The following is a 13,444-nucleotide window of genomic DNA, read 5'->3' as shown; positions in this document are numbered from 1 at the left end:
TCTGCACCACCAGCCGTTTTGTCTCATTAGTAAAGACAGACAGCATAGCGAGGGGCCAGGGGTTGTACATTGGGGGTAGACGGACTGGGGGTTCTGCAGCGGGGTCGAAGGCCTGGAGGTTCTGCACCGGGGTCGACTGCCTGGAGGTTCTGCTGCGGGGTCGACGGCCTGGAGGTTCTGCACCGGGGTCGACTGCCTGGAGGTTCTGCACCGGGGTCGACGGCCTGGAGGTTCTGCTGCGGGGTCGACGGCCTGGAGGTTCTGCACCGGGGTCGACTGCCTGGAGGTTCTGCATCGGGGTCGACGACCTCGAGGTTCTGCACCGGCGGGGTCGACGGCCTGGAGGTTCTGCACTGGGGTCGACAGCCTGGGGGTTCTGCAGCGGGGTCGACGGCCTGGAGGTTCTGCACCGGGGTCGACGGCCTGGAGGTTCTGCAGCGGGGCCGACGGCCTGGAAGTTCTGCACCGTGGTCGACTGCCTGGGGAATTCTATGCCCGGGATAAAAGGACTGAAGGAAATTTCTGACTTCAAGAATTAAAACCTGTCCAGATAATGCATCTTGAGTTTTGGCTGCAATGTTCCTTGTGTTTCAGGTAATACGGTAATTGACATTTATTGCCAATGCTAACTTTGTAATTTTATTTTTTTTTTGTTTTATCTAAAAGCCGCCCAAGTCCTGTGACCCATAGCACAGAGATGGCCGTCCTGTCCACACCTTTACCTGGCGCTGTCCAGTTGATGAATGGCTCAAGATTCAGGTAGGTGTCCTTTCCTGGTATACTCTCCTCTCCCCTTCTTTTTCTCCTCTTTTTACTCCCTTCAGATTCTCCATTCACTTACTGCACAGCTGCCTGGTGTATGAGGGTGTATTTTGTCTGGTTCCCCCTTATTGTTTCGTGGAGTGAGTGGTACTGATTGTATCATGCAGCATGTGCTATTATTAAAGGGAACCGGTCACCAGATTTGGGGCCTATAAGCTGCGGTCACCACCAGTGGGCTCTTATATACAGTATTCTAACATGCTGTATATAGGAGCCCAGGCCGCTGTGTAGAATATAAAAATCATTTTATAATACTCACCTAAGGGTCGGTGCGGTGCAGACTGGTTGGATGGGTGTCTCCGTTCTCCGGGTCCGGTGCATCATCTTTCGGCCATTTTTGTCCTCCTTCTTCTGAAGCCGCGGTGCATGACACGTCCTACGTCATCCACACTCGCCGGCATTGAGGTCCTGCGCAGGCGCACTTCTATCTCCCCTGAGCAGGGCAGATCAAAGTATTGTAGTGTGCATGCGCAGGACCTCAATGCCGGCATGTGTGCATGACGTACGACGCATCATGCACCCAGGCTTCAGAAGGAGGAGGACAAAGATGTCTGAAAGAGGAGGCGCCGGTACCGGAAACTGAGACACCCATCTGAGCAGTCTGCAGCATACCAACCATTTAGGTGAGTATTATAAAGTGATTTTTGCATTCTACACAGTGGCCTGGGCTCTTATATACAGCATGTTAGAATGCTGTATATAAGAGCCCACTGGTGGTGGCCACAGCTTATAGGCCCCAAATCTGGTGACAGGGTTCCCTTTAAGGCTGTAGGTCTCGCTGTTCCTTTGTGATGGGTCTATTTTGTGCCTATTGTATTTTAAAATTTCAAGATGGGGGTTTTCATTGATCACTTTGGTGCCTTACTCATGTGATCGTCTTCTATTCTGTATCTTCTTCTAGTTTTCGGCATAAGTATAAGCCATTGTGCTGCCTGGATCTGCACATGCACAGAACAAATGACAACAAGAGTGTTGAAAAGCAGCAATAAAATGTCCAAGTCAGGATAATATATGGAAAGCATACATCACATCCTCAGGGGAAGGACTCGCTAGGAGAGACGTGGTCTTTACCATTATTCACAAAAATTGCAGCAAAAATCGACCGTTTAGCCACCAGCAACTAAGCGGTTAAGGCAGTCACTGTGTTCCCGCGTAGATGTCTCTCATGGGCTCTTGAGCGTATAAAGATCCTTTACCGCTGAATGAAAGAGTGAAATATATATATTTACTTGTCCTTAGTCTTTCAGGCCTCTATTAAAAATTACCATTTCTGTGGTGTCGGTGAGCAAGAAAACGAGTCTCCCGGGGCCTCCTAAAATAAGCTTCTTATCCCCAGTTGGAATAGCAGAACATTCACGGCGGGACGGAGGCAGCTGCTGCTGGAGAGTCATGACAGGGCAGCAGTGAAGCAGAAACGCACCGACTGCCTGCGAATTAGCTGCAGATAATTCCACATTTCACATGCTGTCAGGTTAAGGCTGAAGGTTTACCGTGCAAAAGCTCCAAGACATTGCTGCCGCTGCCAGCTCTTACACACAGCCCTGTGCTGTGCCGCCTGGCTTCCTCTTCTGGGCACATTCTGCGGTTTTACACCTCCAGCCAAATTATTATATGTATATTTTTTCAATTTTTATACATTATTATTATTAGTATTATCAGTATTCGTATTATTTATGATTTTATTTATTTTTTTTTTAACTCTTGTGAGTTGCACATTTCTTCATTTACCGTATTTTTCGGACTACAAGACGCACCCCCCCAAATGTTGGGGGAAAGTGGGGGTGCGTCTTATAGTTTGAATGTAGGACTGCGGGAATGAGGGTGCTGCGGTGGAGCGGGTCATTGGGGGCATGAGCAGGCTGTAGCAGCACCTACCGTGACCATGTAGGCCCGCTCATTTCATATGCACGCCCATCCTCCCGCCCATCCTTCTGCCCATCATCTCTAAGCGCTGAAGCCGGCGCTGACAGGTGGGCGGGGGGTGGGCGCATACTAAACAGCCAGCCCTCATGATCACCCCTGGCAACTACAGCCTGGAGTTACGATGTGCGGCTGTATTCACTGCCCCCCGCGCATCATCATCAGCGCAGGGTGCAGTGAATCGGTATACTCACCGGCCACGATCTCTGCAGCATCGCTCGTCCTCCTGTCTGCCGGCGGTGGCTGTGTGTGGAGACTAGCGGTACGCACGTGTCCACACACAGCCGCAGCCGGCAGACAGGAGGACGAGCGATGCTGCAGGGATTGTGGCTGGCTCCACACAGGTCAGCGGCGCTGCTGCTGGCACAGACTGGAGGAGGAGTGATGCTGCGTGGAGCGAGGAAAGGTGAGTATGAACGTTTTATTTTTTTTGTATGCCACAGGATGCGGCCATACACCAGGATGGGGTATATAGCAGGATGCGGCCATACACCAGGATGGGGTATATAGCAGGATGCGGCCATACACCAGGATGGGGTATATAGCAGGATGCGGCCATACACCAGGATGGGGTATATAGCAGGATGCGGCCATACATAGCAGGATGCTGCCATATGCCAGGATGGGGTATATAGCAGGATGGGAGCACATACCAGGATGACAGTATATAGCAGGATGGGGGCTATACCAGGATCAGGGATATATATATATATTATAATTTTCTCTATATCAGGAGGATCATTACCAGGATGGGGTACCTTAGTAGAGAATTTGGGGACATTACCCCCATAACAGTGTCAGCAGCAGATCCTCGCCCAATAACAGTGTGTCATGACCACATTTTTTGCTTAAAATATTATTTTCCTCCTCTAAAACCAGGGTGCGTCTTATAGTCCGAGAAATATGGTATTTGCTTCTGCTTGGCAAGCATCAGTCTTTAGTACTTCCCCCTTTATCTTTCAGTTCCTCTGCCACATTTAGATGGGATTTTCAGGCTACTTGCCTTCATGCAAGCCAAGTTGAACCCCCTGTCTTAAGGTTAAAGGAAATCTGTTTCAGTTTTGAGAGTTTTTTTTTTTAGTTAATATGGGCATAGAGGTGGAATACGCCATACCTTTATGGCCCCTGGATGATCGGTCGTTTGGCAATAATCCTCGTTTATATCTTATGTCTTCCAGGCTATGGGGCATGCACTGCCCAGAAGATAAACCGGCCTCCAGTCTTCATTTACGAATTATAAGATTTCTGCTCCCCTTCTCTTCCCTGGTGTCCCTGTGACATCAGGTGCAGAACCGGAAATCCCCCACCTGCAGTAGTCACTACCCGGAGCCTGCACACAGCAAAATGTAAACTTGGGCCCACAGAAGGGCAGAACAGTGCAGGGAGGGTCGGCAGGCAGAAGGCAAATGCGCAAGATTTCTGGCTGCACACTTGGCGTCACTGGTACACCAGAGAAGGGGAGGAGGAATCCTGTATAGTGAAGACTGGAGGCAGGATTATCTTCCAGGCAGCACACGCCCCATAGCCTGGAAGATAGAAGATATAAAAGAGGATTTTTGCCAAATGACCATGGCTAATTTCACTTATATTCCACCTGTATGCCCATATTATTAACTAAAAAAAACTCAAAAGGGTGATATATTGCTTAAAAGTTTACACAAGTTTCTGGTGAGTTTTTTGATGCAACATCTTACAGTTCCAGCAAAGGGGATGGGATTTCTAGAATTTTATGCCTACTGCACTTTTTTTATTTATTTATTTTTCATGCCACATAAACTGACCCGCGGTGCATTTTTTAAAATCTACAATATGTCAATTTCTCTTATGAGTACATTGTTTTATGTGCAGATTTTCTCTATAGAATTGAAGCAGATGCAGAAAATTCGCACGTTACTGTATCAATAGAGTATTATTAAAGCCAAATACCAGGAAATATTGCAAATAAAGCAGCTTAAATTAATACATGACATACCAACAAGAGACAAAAACCTCAGCGATAAGTCACGTAAAAAAAACATAGATAACATAATTTGTCAAATAGGTGCAAAAATGAAAATGTTAAATCGCGACACAACCCTTAATTTTTTTTTCTTGCGATTTTTTTTTTTTTTTTTTTTTTTTTTTTTTTTTTTTTTTTTTTTTGTACGCTTCTAAAATAATTAAAAAGCCGGATATGTTTGGTATTGCCAAAATTGCACTGGTGAAGAGAATTATATAACATGGTTACTTTTACCACTAAATGTACACCATAAAAATAATTCTTTTAAAAAAAAAGTCCATCGAGTGTTGTTTTTTTTTTTTTTTAGTTCTTCCCATTTGAATATTTGCCCCTTTTTCCTGTATACTGTGTGATGTACCTGGGCTCTTATATGCAGGATTCTAGAATGCTGTATATAAGAGCTCACTGATGGTGGCCGCAGGTTATAGGGGACAAATCTGGAGACAGGTTTTCTTTAACGTGGTGGCTAGACCCATGTGGATAGTTCCAAGAAACATTGATTAGTGATGCTCCCGCATGGCCTCCTCTCCAGCCAGTTACCTACAACTGTCACATTTGGAATTAAAGGGAGCCTGTCAGCAGATTTGTTGACTATAAGCTGCGGCCACCACCAGTGGGCTCTTATATACACCATTCTAACATGTTGTCTATAAGAGCCCAGACCGCTGTGTAGAACATAAAAAACATTTTATAATCACCTAAAGCGGTCGCTGCACTGGATGTGGCTCAATTGGCGTCTTCGTCCTCCGGTGCCGGCGCCTTCTTTTTCGGCCATCTTGGTTTTCCATCTTCTAAAGCCTGTGTGCATGACGCATCCTACGTCATACACACTCGCCGGTCCCGCTCAAGACCTCCACGCCTACAAGTGTGGCTGACGTAGGACAAGTCATGCACACCGGCTTCAGAAGGACGATAAAGATGACCGAAAGAGGAGGCACCGGCACTGGAGAACGGAGACGCCATTATGACCCAACTCCACCGCAGCGACCGGTTAGGTAAGTATTATAAAGTGATTTTTACGTTCTACACGTCGGCCTGGACTCTTATATACAATGCTATATATATAATAGCCCAGTGGTGGTGGCCGCAGCTTTATAGGCCCCACATCTGCTGACAGGTTCCCTTTTAAAGAAACTTAAATATGTAGAATTGATAATGAAAAAGAGCGTGGGATGCCCGTAGGGTTGGTATGTGTAGGTAAAGACCCAAAACCGGTTCAGTTTATGTACAATATTGAGCCTCAACTTTTTGTGGTAAAAGTGTGCAGCCCATGTCCCAATTCTTACAGCACAAGATCCTTAGCAATATCATGGCTCACAAAGACCTGAGGTTTGCCGTCATGAGGTTAAGGTTACGTCCTGGCGTCGTCTTTGTAGATAAGGCAAACGGATTTCGTGTGTACGATGATGTCACATGACAAACCCCTGTATGACCGTTCTCTTCACCACCTGGAACTCTGCGCCCGATTTTGTTGTCCATATAGAACAAGCCGAATACAAGCCATAGGTCTCAACACCGTACTGTCAAAGTGAACATGTACCCGCTCGGCAATATTTTCCATATGCTTCTGGGAAATATTAAGGCAATGGCATGGATTCCTGTACTGCTCATCTGTTACTTTTTTTTTTTTTTCTTTTTTGTGAACGGAGAAGATGCAGATTTGGGAGAAGCAGCCCACTGCAGACAAGGCAGTGAATTTATGTAGGGGGAGGCTCCTGCTGCAGCAAGTAGTCTTACAGCTAGACCCAAGAAGTTAGGGATCATGGCTAATCTCCTGGAACAAATTCATAACATTTCTTTATATATTTACCATTTTTTATTGCAATATAATACAAAATAGAATCAAAGGAGCAAGGATGAATAGCTGGATTTTTAGTTGGGTAACATTACCTGTGCAGCCGCTTTCATTATAGATAAATCCCCTTAGTAGGGGCCAGGATTTTCTTCTATTTTCCTGGTGTTCTGCCTGGTCCTTGTACTTTTCTGTCCTTTTTAAATAGAGCGACTATGTGCAGAGTTAAATAATCGCCAGAGCTTATTTACACTTAAAAATCTATCGCCCTCGCGAGCCTCCAAGTGATTAATAGGGCTAACATTTAAGAGATAAATATCCGTATACACAGCCACATTACCGTACATCCATTAAATATCCAGCACATACGTACATGGTTACACCGGCAGACTCATGATTCCTGCCTTTGTCAGATACCGGGGACTGTGACAAGAGACCTCATTAGAGCCGGTGCATATGTTGGAGAAAAAGGAAAGCCGTCTTTGAGGCTTGATTTATAGAAGGCAATTTTTCATCATTGGTCGGCTAAAAATGTTAGATTATAGCAGTAATTGTGTGACGAGGGGGCAAACGATGGATGTGTGAGCTCCTAAGTATTGCAATGCTGTGGAATTGGGGCTTATTGGCAGCTCCCCATAAAGGAGAGAAACAGATTAATAATTTTGTTCCGGTTTTGCTTGTTAATGCGTGCGTCTCAGAAATACATTTTCTAGGTCAGTGGTCTACAAGCTGTGACATTCCAGATTTTGCAAAACTACAACTCCCAGAATGACTGCTCGGACATGCTGAGAGTCATAGATTCACCATTATTTATGATAGCCCAGCACGTTTGCAAATATTTTCAGCACTGCCTTGAGTGTCAACGTACTAAGTTGAGAAACCCCTTTATCATGTATTCACAGGGTGTGCAACCGGCTGATTACTGCTGCTGGACCCCCACTGATTCAGAGAACGTGGCTCTAAGAGTGTTTTCACACTGTGTTCCTCTTCCCGTTTGATGGTCCAGTCGGGGCTTCCGTCCGAATCCCTGGCAAAATGGGATTCGGACATATGCACCAACGGGGCAACTGACTATAATGGTGCAGGCGGAGTCAAGGGAGTGGCCCTTAAACCCAGTTACCAAAAACCCACAAATAATCATAGACAAGGAAAAATGAAAACTCGTGCACACTGCATGCAAACACAAGGGAGGGACAGTATGTGAACTGTGGAGTAACACAAATGGGATAGGAGGTAAGTACACAGCTGGAGGACTCCCACACCATGCAGAACTGCAACTTGTAGATCACTATAGAACTGGATAACCACAGAAACCGAGGAAGCAAAAAGCTATATCTGGCACTCAACTGCAAATTATAAAGGGTGAGGGCAGCTGGTGGTGATCAGCAGCCTGAGGTTAAAGCAGATGATCACAAGCCAGCAGGGATTAACTCCTGGAGAGCAGTGATGCCAGAACCAGCTGATGCACATGACAGGCTGTTTGTCAGATTCTGCAGTGTGAACAGTCCAATACTGCCATGCCACCCAGGAAGTGCAATGCAGAACACCGCACGACACAGTGGGCATGTGCTTTCTATACATCCCATCCACTGTGCTTGTACTGTACAATGCAGCATCCAAGACACTGATCGTCGTGTGCACTCACCGTTAACACTACCCTGGGCCCATTTTAAAAATATTAAACTCCTTTTTAATATGTTTTTGAGACCTAAGTTAATATTCTGCTGTTATGTTACTTTTGCCCATTTCCATAATGTTATATTTTTATTAGGACTGTCCAGAATAATTTCTGTAAACTCTTCATCGGTCCAGTATCCTCCACGTTATCGGCCTTTTACTCCTCCTGAACAATTAAGTGTGTCTTTAATTATAAGAATCGCACCTTCGCACTCTCCAGCCACATTTGTTTCAGGTTCCACTTTTAACAACCTCGTCTGGACAGGTTTATTGTGAGCAGAGGCCTCGGTCCACCTTGTGGGAGCGCCGTCCCGGTGTAGATGAGATGGCCACTTCTACAGCTTCAATTACCCAGAACCTCGGCAATCACTCAAAGGACGCAGCAGCCGGAGGCATCTTATTATAGGCAGCGCGTGGCTTTGTGTAATTGTACCAAGGTGTAAGACGCCAAGAAAGTTTGTAGCTGCATTAGATGTACAATAATGTAGAAATTATATTTTGTTTTTCACAGACATATGGCGCATGTCCATACAGATCTGTGTGTACGATGCCAAACATACCCTTCATCCTAATAGTGGGGTTTCTGATAACAAATCGAAAGAGGAAGAAATTAAAGGGGTTGTCCAGGATTAAAAAGGAGGAAAAAAAAAAATTCTCCCCTTTTGCCGTTCCCCAACAGTTTACTTAACCCCTTAACGACCGCGGGCCGTAAAATTACGTCCTAAATGACATAATCTTACTGCCCGCGGTCCTCCGGCGGCAGCATGCCGCGATCGGCACACATCTCAGCTGATTTTCACAGCTGAGATGTGTGCCTGCTAGGCACGAGCAGAATCGTTATCTGCTCGTGCCGATTAACCCCTTATATGGCGCTGTCAATACATGACAGCGCCATTATAAGCGCGATCGCGGTAAAGTGTTACTTACCGCCGAAACCGGAAGTCACGTGACGCGATCACGTGACTCCCGATAGTTGTCATGGTAGTACAGGGTCATGTGATGACTCCTGTACTACACATGAATTGGTTTCACTTTCGCTGTGCCCGGGGCACAGCAAAAGAGAAAGAGAGCGTATCTGCTGTTTACAGCCTTCCAGCTGTGATCAGCAGATACTGCAGAGCGATTGGAATGCTGATCGCAATAGCCCCCTAGGGGGACTAGTAAAATAAAAAAAAAAAGTAAAAAAATAAGTTTTAAAAAATTAAAAAAAAACAAAAAAACCTAAAAGTTCAAATCACCCCCCATTCGCCCCATTGAAAATTAAAGGGTTAAAAAAATAAAAAATATACACACATTTGGTATCGCCGCGTTCAGAAACGCCAGATCTATCAAAATATAAAATCAATTAATCTGATCAGTAAATGGCGTAGCGGCAAAAAAATTCCAAACGCCAAAACGACGGTTTTTTGTCGCCACAACTTTTGCGCAAAATGCAATAAGAGGCGATCAAAACGTAGCATCTGCGCAAAAATGGTACCGTTAAAAACGTCAGCTCGAGGCGCAAAAAATAAGCCATCATTGAGCCTAAGATCCCGAAAAATGAGAACGCTACGGGTCACGGAATATGGCGTAAAACGTGCGCCACTTTTTTCGGACAAACTTCCGGGTTTTTTTTAACCCCTTATATAAAAGTAAACCTATACATGTTTGGTGTCTACGAACTCGCACTGACCTGAGGCATCACACCCACACATCAGTTGTACCATATAGTGAACACAGTGAATAAAATATCTCAAAAACCATAGTGCTATCGCACTTTTTTTGCAATTTTTCAGCATTTGGAATTTTTTTGCCATTTTCTAGTACACAATATGGTAAAACTGATGGTTTCATTTAAAAGTACAGCTCGTTCCGCAAAAAATGAGCCCTCACATGACCATATTGACTGAAAAATAAAAAAGTTACGTCTCTCAGAAAATGGCGAAAAAAAAAACGGAAAGCGAAAAATCGGCCGGTCGTGAAAGGGTTAATAAGGACTCACTGTTCTTTCACTCTTTCTCCTCACCATGCTGGAAATGCCCGCTCACTGGCCGCATCACTGACCTGCTTCAGCCATTCATCAGCTGGATTTTTACACCATGGACCTTTTTTAAATGCCAAAAAAAAAGTTAACCTCCTGATTATGATCTGATATTGTAGCTGTCATTTGAGATGGATAGATATGGCCATAGACTGTTTAAAGGCCCCTTTACACACTAAGACCTTCCAGCGATCCCGGTCAGGTCGAGAACAGTCTCTGGTGAGCTGTCAAACAGGCAGATCTGGCCAACGACGCCGCAGCGATACGAACCTGCAGAACGACCTCGCTGGAAAGGGAACGCTAGCCCGCCTATGGGCTGGGCCGCTAACGATGTCGTTGTAACGGTGTCAAACACACCGATGCTTGCTGCGCAGCGGGAAACAAAGGACCAAAGAATGGTCCTGAACGACTTGTAGCGATCAGCGACCTCACAGCGGGGGCCAGGTCGCTGATGCGTGTCACACACTGCAATGTCGCTATTACGTCACAAAACCGGTGACATTACAGCGATATCGCTAGCGATGTTGCAGTGTGTAAAGGGGCCTTAAGTCACACCGACCGCCCTTTCATGTGCACACAACAATCTTGATTACGATATCTGCGTGCTGCCAAAATTGACTGACTATTTTTAGGCAAGCCAAAAAATTATTGCATCTGACGAACAAACATTCTGCTCGTTCATCATAATCATCATCATCATCAGGTGATTGGTGACCTGTTTAGACAGCATGATTAATCTGGAAACCAGTGTCGAAGGCAATGCTTGTTTCCAATCACAAAGAAAAGCAGTGGCGGCTGTATACTGATATTTTAGTTTACATTCACAGCAGTGTAAATCTGTTGCGGCCCCTTCCAATATTTTGGAACAGGGAATCTGCCCAGGCCTAGAATATTAGGTTTAGATGATGTGTCTGCTACAGATCTGCATCCCATTAATGGGAGCCAGGCATTGACGTTCAAGACAACCACCCAACCATGAGCGACAGGTCACCCCGAAAAGTCCTGACTGACGTCCCTAGCATATGAATGCATTGCTTTTATTTTCACCACTGCTTGTACATTTGCAATCCTGCTGTTATGTGGTGTTCAGCTTTGCACTTGTTGGTTGTCATGGTGGTGTTGGATTCTGTTCACACCACAGAGTCTGACAAGCAACTGGAAGTCTCTTGGTTGTTCAGCCTGACTCGGCCGTCGGCTATTTTAGCTTCACTGCTCTCCAGTCCAGCAGGAGTTAATTCCTGCTGGCTTGTGAACTGCTGGTAGAAGTTCAGGCTGACAATCCGAATCCGGTTGCTCACCACCAAATATAGCTCAGCGTTACTTCAGCGATATCTGTCCAAATTGTAGGGATCCAGAGCCTGGTGATCTGTGGTGTGTTTTCCTGTGTGGTGTGGAAATATCCCTGTTGGTTTTATCCTCCCTGTGTTTTATTTCTTCCTGGGCACATATTGTCTCTCCCCTGTGTCTGATTGCAGTGTGTATATGTTTTGTTTATTCCCCGGTTTGTGGTATTTGCCTCTCCGGTCCCGGTGCCTTTGGTGGAGGAGAGGGTTTGTTAGATCAGGGTTCGGACAGGAGTTAGGCTATGTGCCCACGGGGAAAGTGACCTGTGGATATATCCGCAGGACATTCCGCAGGAGCTCCCAGAAAACCGCAGCACAACTTTGTCTGTTTCCATGCTGCGGTTGTATTGCGGAATGTCCTGCGGATATGCTGCGGTATTCTGCATTGAGGTTACAGTACCATGGCTTCGGCACTGCATCCTCAATGCAGAACAAGTGCTGGAGTGATCGGGGGAGTTCATACTTATCTCCATCACGCAGCACTTCACTTTCCAGCCGTGTCTGTCTGCACATTGCCGGAGAAGGTGGGTGGGCCTGCCCTAGCTCTGGCTGTCACATGACCGGAACTCGTGCAGGCCCTGCCCACCTCCTGCTCCAGGCTCCACCGCGCTCCTCTGCAGCGGAGGAAGTGACTCCGGTGTCTATCAAGACAGGTAAGTATGGGACCCTGTGGAGAAATCCGCAGGAATAACTCACATGCTGCAGATTTTTCCGCAGGGTACAGCGCTGTACTTGCGGATTTTTGAAAAATCCGCGGAATTTCCGCAAAAAAATCGCGGCAAATTCCGCGCATTTTCCGCAGCGTGGGCACATAGCCTAAGGGTCATGTATATACATGTATATGTATATACACACACACACTTGCATATAATATATAATAAATATATATATACTAGAAGGTGGCCCGATTCTACGCATCGGGTATTCTAGAATTTACGTATTGTGTAGTTCATGTATGATTTTTGTTATATATATATATATATATATATATATATATATATAGATGTTGTTGTGTGTAGTTACCAAGTGTTTGTGTAGGGCGCTGTACATGTTCTGAGTGTCGCGGGGGGTGAGAGCGGTGTTGTATGTGTGTTGCGTGTGTTGCGTTGTTTGTGGAGCGCTGTGTGTCTGTAGCGTTGTGTGTGTGTGTGTGTGTGTGTGTTGTGCGGTTTGTGTGTGTGGTGTGTTTTGGGGGAGGTATGTTTTGAGCAATGTGTGTGTTGTGCAGTATGTGCGTATATTTGTGTGTGCAGCGTTGTCTGTGTGTGTGGGTGTCTGTGTAGGGCGTTGTTTGTGATTCCTAGTGTGTGTGTGTTGTGCAGTGCGCGTGTGTGTGTGTGTTGGGGGGAGGTGTGCACCTCCCATCGTGCTCCATCCACCATGCTGCGCACCCCCCATCGTGCTGCATCCCCCATGCTGCGCACTCCCAAACGTGCTCCATCCGCCATGCTGCGCACTCCCAAACGTGGTCCATCCGCCATGCTGCGCACTCCCAAACGTGCTCCATCCGCCATACTGCGCACTCCCCATCGTGCTGCATCCCCCATGCTGCGCACTCCCAAACGTGCTCCATCCGCCATGCTGCGCACTCCCCATCGTGCTCTATCCGCCATGCTGCACACTCCCAAACGTGCTCCATCCGCCATGCTGCGCACTCCCAAACGTGCTCCATCCGCCATGCTGCGCACCCCCTATCATGCTCCATCCGCCATGCTGCGCACTCCCAAACGTGCTCCACCCGCCATGCTGCGCACTCCCAAACGTGCTCCACCCGCCATGCTGCGCACTCCCAAACGTGCTCCATCCGCCATGCTGCGCACTCCCAAACGTGCTCCATCCGCCATGCTGCGCACTCCCAAACGTGGTCCATC

The 13,444-nt window shown here is 46.6% G+C and overlaps 1 protein-coding gene across 1 annotated transcript in view; it reads left to right on the top strand.

The window, feature by feature from the left end:
• KIAA1328 (KIAA1328 ortholog) overlaps nt 1-13,444 on the top strand; it is a 249,927-nt gene that overhangs the window by 164,063 nt on the left and 72,420 nt on the right. Inside the window, exon 8 of the mRNA XM_075327734.1 lies at nt 667-759. Coding sequence (XP_075183849.1) covers nt 667-759 — 93 coding nt within the window. The remainder of the gene's footprint in view (nt 1-666; nt 760-13,444) is intronic.

This window comes from Anomaloglossus baeobatrachus, chromosome 1, assembly GCF_048569485.1.
Source record: "Anomaloglossus baeobatrachus isolate aAnoBae1 chromosome 1, aAnoBae1.hap1, whole genome shotgun sequence".
In the NCBI taxonomy this organism is placed as follows: Eukaryota; Metazoa; Chordata; class Amphibia; order Anura; family Aromobatidae; genus Anomaloglossus; species Anomaloglossus baeobatrachus.
The sequence above is the reverse complement of the archived record's forward strand: the minus strand, read 5'-3'. Positions and strand labels throughout refer to the sequence as shown.